The 12825-nt window shown below is 32.6% G+C and overlaps 1 protein-coding gene and 1 long non-coding RNA gene across 2 annotated transcripts; both read left to right on the top strand.

The window, feature by feature from the left end:
* The first annotated feature begins 1015 nt into the window (after positions 1-1015).
* Positions 1016-12443, top strand: LOC131952612 (E3 ubiquitin-protein ligase RMND5A). Its single transcript, XM_059315359.1, has 9 exons — positions 1016-1172; positions 6505-6650; positions 6993-7130; positions 7246-7346; positions 8163-8329; positions 8500-8665; positions 8771-8873; positions 9541-9701; positions 10055-12443. The coding sequence occupies exons 1-9, from the start codon at positions 1037-1039 to the stop codon at positions 10116-10118; spliced, it is 1182 nt and encodes a 393-aa protein (XP_059171342.1). The 5' UTR covers positions 1016-1036; the 3' UTR covers positions 10119-12443.
* LOC131952613 (uncharacterized) lies at positions 1455-3337 on the top strand. The gene is made up of 2 exons (XR_009388552.1): positions 1455-1674; positions 3203-3337. It is a non-coding gene; the product is annotated as an uncharacterized LOC131952613 (long non-coding RNA).
* Positions 12444-12825: the final 382 nt, after the last annotated feature.

Below are 12825 nucleotides of genomic sequence, written 5' to 3'. Positions count from 1 at the left end.
TATTGATTTAGTAAATTAGATCTCGTATTGAAATTAGTTAGATCTCGAACTTTAAGTAAAAGTAATAGCCGCTAGCGTATAGGCCTATGCCTATTCTAGATCTAGCAACTTTAACACAACACTGACAAACAGCTGAACAGTACAAGTACATTTAAAATTAAGACATAGATCTAGATTTACTCATTAACTTGCAAACTTGTACAACACAAAACTCACCAGGCGCATGTCATCTTTTGCATATAAAACTGCAGTTAAGTTTGTATCAGTCATTTTTATATATTAAACTCGGTAGAGTAGTGTGTGGAAGTGGGTCCAAAATGGACTAAAAATATTATGAAGTGGCTGAATCGCTGAACTGATAACGAGATGTAATGTAGATCTAGTATTTAGTATGGAATTAAATTCTAGATATAGATCTAGAATCTAGATCTAGATTAGATCTAGTAGATCTCTTTCTATGGCAGTCCCTGTGAAAACCACAAACAAATGCTAAGGCAAAGGTCACAAAAGTCAAAGTTCATGATGACGATTTATTATTCGCCCCCCCCCCCCCACCCCATTATAAAAAAAATAGAGCAGTTGTTCAGATTAAAATCTTAAATATACAACAAGCTGTACTAAATTTTTTGAATAAGCTGTAGATCTACTAAATATTTTGAATAAATATATAGATAAATTGAAAGTTGATCTTTAAATAATTAGAGCTAGACTAAGCATAATTTGCTGAAACTTAAACGTTGGAAAAAATGAAAGACCGCGCTACGAGGTCAAACTTTAAAGCACAAAAATAACTATTAGGGTAACCTGAAGTACATATATAAATAAACGGTGGATTCGATTATTAAAAAATAAAAATAGGAAAAAATAATACAAGATTTTCTCTTAAAATTTGAGGAAATTGTTGTATGTTTTCACTGCACTTATTTTAAAATTTAGTAACCATAGGCCCTAGTGTTTTTAAATAACCAACTGGTTTGGTCTGCAACCCTTAAAAATCTTTGTCTTTCATAAACAAAACATCCTGCTAGAAAACAAAATGGAAGCTTGTTTTGCTGTTGAGAAGGAACTAGAAAAATTATTTGAAAAATACACATCTGCTCATGAACGCGGACAACAAACACTTGATGAATTTATGTTGTCTTTGAAAAATTTTAACGCTGAACTCCATCAACGTATGTTAACATTTAATTTAATGTATTGTTATTGAAAGAATAACTAGAGGATGACAGGTACACTGGTGTGAAATTGAAATAACCTGTTGTCGATAGTACAACAAACAATTTTTTTTTTATCTAGATCTAGATCTAACTGTAGTCTGTAGAAACACGGCAGATTAAGTCGAATAATTAGTATGTTTCGGTAAAACTCCATTTCAGCGTATTTTATTCTCCGTTGCTTGTTTACCTCCAGTTGAGCGTATTTTATTATGGCAGGAAACAGATTAGTACCGCAAAATGCATATTCGATCTTCGCCGTTCATAAACTTTCTAACCAGACATCGGTCGGGGATTTTGTTTATACTAATAAATAGAGCTATGTTTTTACAAGCTTCGTTAGCAACATTTTTGTGGAATACGTTTTTTATGACATTTTGTGCCGCGGCGAAGGATGCGAAGTATGCAAATCTAGACGGAATGGATCTACTTGGAAAAGTACGTGTACTGCACTAATAAGGTAAGAAATAATATTTTGTAAAAATAACTATTATTTTTATGGATTTTTCATTAGAAATGATTGCTGTAAATTATGAAAGTAAAAAAAAGTATATTTGAATGTGTTTTTTTACTTTAATTTGAACAAAGTGAATGGCCATAATTACGACACATCGGCGTCGTTGAAAGCGGGGATTTCAGTTAATTTTTTACGGATGTAAAATTGTATTTTTTTCCTCCGAGGCATGTATTTAAATAACAGTTTAGTTAAATGTATTTAATTCTGTAAAATATAAGTATTATTTTGCCGTAGATACTTAAAAAAAATGTTTATGATTTTCTGTCGGGGAAAATCGATATTCGCACCATGCACGTACACGTAGTAAAACTAGACTTATCTTTAAAACACGAGAATCTTGAGTACACTGCGAATAACAAAGTTTTTAAATTTTAGTTTACTTTTGACTTTAAGCCATTTGTTTTAAATCGAAATTAATTGATAATGTAATTATTTCAAAGTAAAAATTTTCCGTCTGAATGGGGTTCTAATCTTCGCCCACTGAACCAGCCTACGCACGACATTCGCGCGAGTCTGTTTCTTCGCAATAGTCCTGTATAGTGTCGAGGGCTAATTCTAAAAAGAATCGAGTCCTTACTAATCCAATGTTTATTAAAATTAGGTACAATTGTTGGAACGCATGAGAAATAACAAATTAATATTTCTTTAAATCTATAGCCAAAAGAAAGTAGAACTTTATAACTCTGTAAATTATGAATCGAGTGACGGCTGTCGTGAAAACGGGAGCCATTTTACTCTTTTTTTAGGGTGACCTACTTTTATTATATAATTTTAAAATTCATCGTTTTGATAAGCAGCTGAGTAGCTGACTACGCATGCGATATGGCTGGCACGTTTTGGGATAGGGATCGAGTACACAATAGAATTTTTTTTTTCTTAGAACTAAGCGTATTTTTTTTTAAATCAAAAGATACTTACATATCAGTTGTTGATTTCAATTTCATTATAGAGCTAGATCTAATCACTAACTTCAGTTTTTAAAAGTGATTTTGTATCTAGATCTAGATCTAGCGTATTTTCAAAATTACGTAAATCTAGATCTATTTTTTAGATCTACTTACTACTTACTATTTGACAACCGTGTCAGTAAAATGAGGTCAGCGCTTCCAGATTCTTAGGTTTTAATTATGTTTGTCATTTTGATCTATTATAAGTAGCATTAATGATTAAAACAACTGCATCTATTATCAACATTGTTTTTATATGCCAGTTCTAATTATACATTCTGTTCATTACCAATTCTAATGAAATCGTATCAGGCCCTAACACCCTGTTCACCTACACTGACATTACACTTAAAAGACGCCACAGAGAGTCGTAACTTTAAATTAATGTTTTAAGTACTAAACAATTATAATTAGCCATGTAAATGCTGCAACTATATTAAAAATTGGCATATAGACATATTTTATTAATTATGTTTTTTATATAGACCTTCTATATTTAACTCTGTTATTTTTTTCTTCCTCAGAGTGTTTCTAAAAGCCAGAATTTTAAAGGGGAGGGCGGTCGTTTTTTTTCTCAAGAATAATTATAGAAATAAGCTATAAACTGGTATATTTTGTAAAGTTTGACATAATTACAAATAAATGTATGCCTAAGTGACATTTCTGTGTAATTATATCGTTAATTTTGTGAATTTCGTGGATTTTTAGACATCACTACATTTAGATGTAAAAAAAAATCTCAGTTGAGTGAGTGTGGTTAATCTACATTTTGAACGTGATGTAAATGTCTAGTGCTATTAATTTTTATATTTTTGAATTCCTCGATTGTTAAGCAACAAAATTGATATATAATATGTCAATAATTGTTACTTTGAAAATTGGCGAAAATCGACCCTAAAAGTAGATGCTTGAGGGTTGAATCTGTTTCCTGCCTTATAACAACCGAAACACACCAAAACATTAGGAAAACACGATTTATTTTTTGTATTGTATTTTTGTTTTAGCAAATGAATAAAAATGAATATTTAAAAAAAAAAACACGACTTGTTTATTTGTATTGTATTTTTTAAAAAAAAAGGCATTTGTCTCATGGTGAAACTGATACACTGTTAATCATTCTGTTTTATATTTTTGTATTTATGCAATAAATGTACAAACTCTGTGTTTTTTAATTTGACAGTTTTGCTAAAACTGAAAAAAAATGTTTACTATAGAGTTGTATGTTATTTAAATTCATAGTAAATCTACCATCCTTCCTTTTTTTGTATGAGTAAATTTCTGACTTTAAAAAAAAATTGATGTGGGGTCGTCCATAAATGACGTCACACTCGTAAGGGAGAGGGGGGTCAGCAATTTTGTGACGATGTGTGATGAGGGGGAGGGGGTGGGGTTTCAGATGGTGTGACGTCATTTTTTTTGCATTATAAAAAAGCAATGTTAGAAAAACAAGTTTTAGCCGTTATTTCGCGTTTTAGAAAACTGTTTTAATAAATTGTAATATGAATTGATCAAAATACTCTATGTTGACAGAGTTCTGACAAGATTTTGGAAAAATTATCGATGTTTTAAGAAAAATTCAACAGAAATTTTGAGGGGGGGGGGGGGGGTTTTTGTAGGCTGAGGTGTGACGTCATTTTAGGGGGGGGGGGGCTGACTTTTTGTGACGACATGTAACGGAGGGGAGGGGGGGAGGGTAAAAATCGTAAAAAAAGCGTGTCGTCACAAAAAGCAAGACCCCCCCCCCCCCCCCCAAAATGACGTAGCACCATCTGAACCATCCCCCCCCCTCATCACACACCCATCACAAAATTACCCCCCCCCCCCTCCCCCTACGAGTGTGATGTCATTTATGGACGACCTCTAACATTATTTTTTTTAAAATGACAACGTCAGTTGTCACACTTTCTCTAACACTCCAAGCCATCCCTCACCAAATTCCACCCCCCCCCCCCCTCGGCCCACTTTCGGCAGCATCATTGTGCCTTTTAATACTTTTATTCAGTTTAGTTGAAATTGGAACACTTTGTACAAAGTGTGCATCTCTAGTATTTTTGTAACCAAAAAACAAAGCGCTTCAGTCAGTCTCTTTGTTGTTTTTTATTCATTTGTTAAAACAAATATACAATACAAATAAATAAGTCGTGTTTTTTAAACATTCATTTTATTCATTTGTGAAAACAAAAATACAATACAAAAAATAAATCGTGTTTTCCTAATGTTTTGGTGTGTTTCGGTTGTTATAATAAAATACGCTCAACTGGAGGTAAACAAGCAACGGAGAATAAAATACGCTGAAATGGAGTTTTACCGTATGTTTCTGTGGTGATGGTGGGCAATAAGAATATGACTGCATTTATTCTGTGTGGTTTAAGACTGGTGAGAAAAAAATCATTAAAATCACAGAGTAACGGAGTAGACCTATTTGATCAACTATTTGCATGGAATTTGTTTTACTTTTTCAGAAAGTGCAAATCAACATATAATTAATTAAATATAATGCAAACATTTTAGATATCTTTGCGCAAGTTGTATTTGTGTGGTAACACACTTAAAAAAACTTTTTGTCTGAAGTCTGTATGCCTAGGTTTTAATTCTGTTATAGAACAGAAGCAAGTAGAATGGTCCCATCTACCTACTTTTCATCATGTTTTTAAAATACAAACTTTGAATCCATGTGAAATGGGAAAAAGACATAGTTAATAAGATTTGTTGTCCTCACCTTGGCGCAACAATTGTTCAGCCACCTTTACTGCCCACATTTATTGCCCTCATTACATCACACAGCATATGATCTAGCTAAAAAGTCGACACAGTACAGAGGCAGTTGTTAAAGCACAATGTCAACAATACACACAGTGGAAGGACAAGGCTTTTATAGATATATTTCTTATATAATTTTCTTTCAGGTGTTCAAATAAATACGTAACAGAATTTGAGGATACTTTACTTATTGTGAAGATCAAAGTCGGATTATTATTAAAAACCATTATGCTATTACAGTTTATAAATAAAGGGCTAAACAAATGCATAAAAAACATTTTAATAATAAGCTTTTATGTAAAAATGCACTGAAAAGGAGAAAAGAAATGATTTCCTTTAAATATATAATAATATATATTAATATAATACATCCATTAAAACATCATAAACACCTGGAATCAGTTACACATGACCTAATTTTCATGTGGTGTTTTATGACAACTTCGCATATGAAAGCTAGTTATGAATTGTGTGTGTGGTCCTGAGTAAAAATGAAGTAGTTTTTCAAGAACTACATTTATTTTAACTGCTAATTCTTCTTTCTCGCAAGTGCAAAATAAAATAATTATGATCAATTTAGTATGAATAGTCAATTCTCAAGTGCAGATCATCCAATGAAATTCTCCATTTCTTAGGCCATTTAAAAATCAATGTCCCAAACCGGAAAGGGTAAAGGGGCGGGACAGACATACCCTGTAATGGGATTGGGCTATAGGCAAAATAACTTCATGTATACTTATAATATATATGTTTTTTAAGTTGTATATCAATCCAGGTAACTTTGAACTATTTACATATTTTCCTAAGATATGTTATTATATTTCTTTGTAGTTTTACAAATCGATGTTTTTAAAATAAATGGGAAATTCAAATTCAAGCCAACCCTAATGTTCTAATTTTTTTTGTGTGGTAATAATGAAACGTTAAAAGAACAATGGTCATTATTTCAGGCCCCGGTAAATGACTTTTTACATTTTATGCATAAATATGACCTATATGAGAATTGTCCTTTATATGAAACTGTAACTTTATTCTAGAATCTTTGCATATTTAATATTAAACATAGGACCCCAAGATGAATTAGCATCAGATGGTATAAAAGCAGCAGTTCTAGATTTTACCAACAGAGGAAGAATAGTAACCAACAGTGTCAGCACATTTCACAAAGATCTTCATGGATCAGTCTCAAAACTTGGCAAAACTATAGATAGGGTAAGATTTAATTATGCAGTATATACAATTCTGGAAGTTCTGTCCAGGATAAAGTATGCTTTATTGTATTGTCATGGCTATGTTTTCTTTGCACTAATCATTTGTATTGTTGAAGTAGCTTTTTAAATAAATTTCTCATTGTTTGTTGACAAAAATTTACTACAAATAAATACAATTTTTTTCTGCTACTCCTTTTCAACAGTGAATTTATTGTCCCTACCTTTATAATTTCTCTCAAAATGCCTGTCAACTAATGTACTCTAAATACAACTAGTGATCTGCATAGAATAACAAGTTAAATATTGTATGTTGTCTAAAAGTAAAAGTATTTTCTATTTTCAGAATTTCACTTCAGATTTTTCTGCAGTAGTTACAGATGGTGCCTTTGATGGGGAGTGGAGACAAAGGCTCTTGAATGAAGTTATATGTGAACATTTTCTCAGACAGGGCATGCTAGATATAGCAGAATGTTTAAATCAGGTACAGTACACTTGAAGGCACTTGTCACTGCATATATTTTGTTACAAAATTACACTTTATACTAGTTTGCTGTAACCATCATCTAACTTCAATACTTTTTACTTTACTGTTTTAGGATGCAAACTTGGAGCTGTCACAAGAAAGAAAAGAGCCGTTTTTAGAGCTCCATAGAATACTGGAAGCCTTACGCCTACATAATTTGGAGCCAGCTTTAGAGTAAGTTTATATTGGTTTAGCAAATCTGTAAAAAACTTAATTTCCTGACAGTGTTGACAAATAGAGATGTTCTAACAAAGTAGACACCATTTATATAGTGATGGTCCTACACCACTAAGCCAGAACTGAGTCCTGCCATAGAGAAGTTTCAGCCTCAAAACTGAATTATATGTCCAAAATCAATGTGTACACTTCTGAAGATGCGTTGACTTAATCCTCTTTACTCCTCGTGGAGCATAGAGCATAGGCTGTTGATTTTGCAGCCTCCCTAGACATCCCTGCTGTCTTCATTTCATCAAGAAGAGTCCACTTCTATGTCTGTCTTGGACACCGTCTCTTTTGCTTTCCCTGGGGGTTTCAATCAAGTGCCTGGCAAGTCACATTTGAGTGAGCCTTTTGCAGAGTGTGCCCCACCTAATAAGTAAATTGGAAAGGGGCTTTATAAAAGCATAAATTGTAAATAAATATTGCAGGGCAATTTTTATGTTTGACTAAAACCTTTATTTTTAATAACAATTTGTCTCCTTCCTGAAATAGTGTATTCTAGTGGCCCTGTGCTGATTATTTCACTGAGCTAGCAATACAGATTTTTATCACCAACTTAAAAATGTTATAAAATAGTTTTGCAAATCTGATTCTGCAGCTCTATCAATGATAGTGTCAGGTCAAGGTCAGATGTCAATTTGGCTACTCTTACATTTATTGACACAGGATTTGAGTTGAGCATGACCATCTAATGATGGATGATTGTGTCATTGTATATGAAGTCTCAACATGACTAAAACATTGACATTAGTTAATATGATTTTCAATTAGATGGGCAGAACAAAACAGAGAAAACCTTGCCAAGAGAAACTCACCTTTAGAATTCAAACTTCATCGTTTAAGATTTATTGAGTTGATTAAGTTTGGGTCCATGAAGCAAAAGGAAGTCTTACAGTATGCTCGAAAGCTGGCCCCATTCGCAGATATGCACACAAGAGGTTTGGATTATTTACTTTTGATTTAAACACCATGTCAATTCTAACATTTTTGGATAATATCTATCACAATACAATTACAATATATTTTCACATTAAATGATAGTTTTTTGTAGTTTTCTTTAACTTATACAAAATGTTAACTTATCTGAAAAAAACGTTATTTCTTGCAGACATGCAGCTTCTAATGGGATCTCTGCTGTACCTGAATAAAGGAATAGCCAACTCTACATATTCATTTCTGTTTGAAGACTCCAGCTGGGCAGAAATCTGTGACATATTCACTCGAGATGCTTGTGGACTTCTCGGCCTTTCTGTGGAAAGTCCTCTCAGTGTTGGGTATGTTTATTGTATATATATATATGTATATACACACATATAAATTAAGAAATACTAATAGTTGTGTGTATGTTAGTGTGTACAAGTATTTATTTCCTTGAACAGAATAAATGCTGGCTGTAAAGCATTACCACCATTGTTATCAATTCGCCAAGTCATGCAGTCAAGACAGGTTGCTGGTGTTTGGAGCAGCAAGGAGGAATTACCAGTAATACATTTTAAGTCATCTTTCGTTATAGCAATACACATGTTATTATTTTATAGATACAAATACATATATTAAAATAGCAAAATATTTTTCCTATAAATTAAGGTATTAAATTAATTAATCTTGTTTCCGTTAAATACTGTGAAATATGTCACTAGGCTTGGGGCATCTTCACATTTTCTCAAGAATTTTTTTTCCCATTATGCTAACAAGAGCTGTAGTAGAGTTGTATAATTTAAGTATAATCAACATCCAATATTTGGATTTGATGGGGTTGTATAACCAACATCCATCAACTGTGGTCTGAGGCTACTAACTAGTTAGGCAAGTACTACAGTAGCAGGGCTGTCAAGCTAGTAAATATATGATGGGGTTGGCAGCAGGCATAGTGTTAAATTTCAAACTTAAACAATTTAATGCTTAAGCCAAAGTGCAGAAAAATAATTCTTGTAAAGACAAACCATAATTGGTAGACATGATACATTGAAGACTAGTGCACCCCATAGACACTGATTTACTTGCCTCTAAACTTAAGACTCATTAAAGTAATCTTAACTTGCATAATGTTATTTCATGTTGTAGAATTTATACCTAATGTAGAGACAGTAACAGAATTTAATTTTAATTATTTTCAGTTTAATTTTAATATATCTTTAAAAAAACCTAGGTTGAAATTGATCTCGGGCAAGATTACAGATTCCACTCAATTTTTGCTTGTCCTATTCTCCGTCAACAAAGTACAGAACAGAATCCACCAATGAGATTGACCTGTGGTCATGTTATTTCTAAAGATGCCTTGCATAAATTAGTTGTGGGAAACAGCAACAGGTAACTACAGAATTTTAACAATAAATATAATTCATGAATAGTTGTCTTCAAATTGAGACTAAGTATTGAGTCGTGGAGTACAATTACAAACGCGACTAGGTTTATTTCTTCTACTTGTGTCTTATCAACATTCTTGTCCACCAGCAATGGTTGCTACCTCACTCCTTGGTCCCGCCACAAAATCCAGTCAATTGTCCAAGTCTACAGTCTCTATAACATCTGCCCCTATGATAGAAAACTTGACTTTTTAATCGGTTTAAATTAATACATTTTACTAAATAATTTTTTAAATTTAAAATATATATTTATTTACCTGTTACTGGTGTTTAACTTTTATGTTTATTTTAAAACAGATTTAAGTGCCCATACTGCCCAGTAGAGATGACAACATCAGAAACAAAGCAGATATACTTTTGATGTACATTTCTTGGATATTGTTTGATACTTGAAAAGTTTTAGAGTGTACAAAATTCAGACTAACTCATGCCTGGCAAGTCATTCACTTATTTCAGCTTTTAATGCTACTTTCTCACTCGGTACCAACAGGTTGGATTGAAATGTAATTGCAAGCAGAAGTATTGTCTTGAAGGCTATCATAAAATAGTAGGTACAAACTGATCTAGATTCAAGCATAAGGTTATCTCTACCAGGACTTGTACTGTCATCAGTTTTACACATTTATAATTCATTTTCTACATACTCCTCACACCCTAGTGAGTTACTCATATTGAAATGTTTTGAAAACAAGACAAGGCTTTAAAATTCAAAGCTTGCGTAAAACTAAATTTAGGGTTACAAATGTAGCTCTGCCATGGCTGTGTATTTGGCGCCTTTAATGTTTATCAACTGTTTACATTAAATATCTGCCGTTTCTATATTTCTTCATTTTAATTCAAGGCTACAGAGTTTTGCAATGTAACTGACATGTAAATTTACTTCTAAGCAGACTATTTATTGCTATAGTAAGGATTGATTTGTCATGGCTGCACTACCCTCATTAGTCTGATCACTCTCCGATGCTTAGAGTGTGCCCAAAAAGAGTAAGCCCCATATCCCAGTGAAGTCAGCAATCATATCACATGATGTTAAAGAAACTCCTCCCCCAGTCAATGTGAGACAACTCAATATCTGATTGATTTAAACACTAGTGCTGTGAACAATGCATATCAGAGTTTCATGTAGTGAAATTTATTATTGGGAAAATCTTATATGTTTCATATAAGTTAATGAGAATTGTACTAATAGCTGTATTTAACTCAGTTTAAAAAAATTAATTTTCAGTCAGTATTTTATGCATTATTTTATCATAAACTTCTAATTGATTCTCATAATTATCTGACCAAGTGATTTTTTTTTACTACTACCTACTGTCACAATAATTTGGTTAGTGAATGTAAATCGTAAGTTTGCTCTTGATTTCTTTCACAGCCCTCCTCCCCTCACCCCACTCATTCAGTATATCTGAGAAATGTTCATGTAGTGAGATCTCAAAGTCTGGTTTAATGGCTTAAAACTGGAGATATGTAATACTAGTTTTATTCCTTTCTAAACTTTAAATTCTAGATCTCAAATTGAATTTATTTGAATGATATATTTTACAGTGTTATACTTAAATCTTTTGTGTCACAATACATTTGAATTAATGACACGTTAGAGAAATTCTGATCAAGATTTTGTATGTACAGATGTAAAAGTATTAAAAGTCTCATTTGAACTGGTGATCTGAAATTAAACTCCAATGCCTGGCGATAACATAATACCTCTTTGTAAACTGTCACAGTCTGAAGCTGAGAAATAAAAAAAAAAATCTCGGCTTTCAGATGAGAGCAGCTAATATGCGCCAGCATATTCAGGTTGTTAATGATAGACTTATTTCATAATATATGCCGGTTTGGTTTACAGGTCTATACTTTTTAAAACATTGCTGTGGTTAGCCCATGTTAATATTGTACAATAGAGTGCTATGTATTTATTTTTATGTATGTCCGATGTAATTTTTAGACTTGCCTGTTTCATTTGCTTTGTCACACAGATTTAGCTGTAATTACACAGTTATTTAGAGGAAAGCACATTTATAAAAGTCATTTCTCAAAATGTTCTTTATAATTTTTGGTTGACTCTATGACAAAAGTAAGAAGTATTTAAACCATTAGCCCTGAGCCATTCCATGAAATTTAAACTGATATTGTGTGCAATGATTTTTTTCGGTTGTTTTTTTTTGTTTTTCTAATATCACTCTAATTACTATTAAGCTGCTCTAGTCCTAAGTTCACCTGATTACTTTTGTCTATCTATCCCAGTGGTTCTCAACCTTTTTGGGGGTGCTGAACACCACCATATGCGCATTTACCGTACCCTCTTAATAGTTCTGTTGTCTGCACTGACAAAATCTGATTGTGAATCATTTTAATCATATGAGTCTTGACCTCTGTCAAAGCCCTGAGGCTGACTGAACCCCTGGTTAAGAGCCACTGATCTATCCACTCTGCTTGTCTTCCTTTTGTTCCTTACTGTTTTCATGTCAGTTCTTGTACTTGTTATCTTTTCTGTTCCCCTATCATTACTTGTTAAATCTTTTCTGTTCCCTTATCTGTACTTGTTAAATCTTTTCTGTTCCCTTATCTGTACTTGTTAAATCTTTTCTGTTCCCTTATCTGTACTTGTTAAATCTTTTCTGTTCCCTTATATAAAATCTTTTCTGTTCCCTTATCTGTACTTGTTAAATCTTTTCTGTTCCCCTATCTGTACTTGTTAAATGTTTCCTGTTCCCTTATCTGTACTTGTCAAATCTTTTCTGTTCCCTTATCTGTACTTGTTAAATCTTTTCTGTTCCCTTATCTGTACTTGTTAAATCTTTTCTGTTCCCTTATCTGTACTTGTTAAATCTTTTCTGTTTCCTTATCTGTTCTTGTTAAATCTTTTCTGTTTCCTTATCTGTACTTGTTAAATCCTCTTCTCACTCTTCTATCTAGCCAGATCATGAACTAGTGTTGTGGGTGATGATTTCTTAGTTCTTCCAATATTTGTGAAATTGTTGTGATATTTGTTTAGGCAGCTTGCTCTATGTCATGTTTCTCTGTTGTAGCTATTACCTTGATCTGCTCTACCATGATGAGTGTTAAAA

This window comes from Physella acuta, unplaced genomic scaffold, assembly GCF_028476545.2.
Source record: "Physella acuta isolate Inbredline_101_S28 unplaced genomic scaffold, ASM2847654v3 ptg000880l, whole genome shotgun sequence".
In the NCBI taxonomy this organism is placed as follows: Eukaryota; Metazoa; Mollusca; class Gastropoda; family Physidae; genus Physella; species Physella acuta.
The sequence above is the reverse complement of the archived record's forward strand: the minus strand, read 5'-3'. Positions and strand labels throughout refer to the sequence as shown.

Excerpts from the sequence above, each read along its gene's own strand:
- LOC131952612 (XM_059315359.1), top strand. The coding sequence starts at position 1,037 with ATGGAAGCTTGTTTTGCTGTTGAGAAGGAACTAGAAAAATTATTTGAA. Across the intron at positions 1,173-6,504 it reads TAACGCTGAACTCCATCAAC|GACCCCAAGATGAATTAGCA; the intron begins GTATGTTAACAT and ends TATTAAACATAG. Across the intron at positions 7,347-8,162 it reads AATTTGGAGCCAGCTTTAGA|ATGGGCAGAACAAAACAGAG; the intron begins GTAAGTTTATAT and ends ATTTTCAATTAG.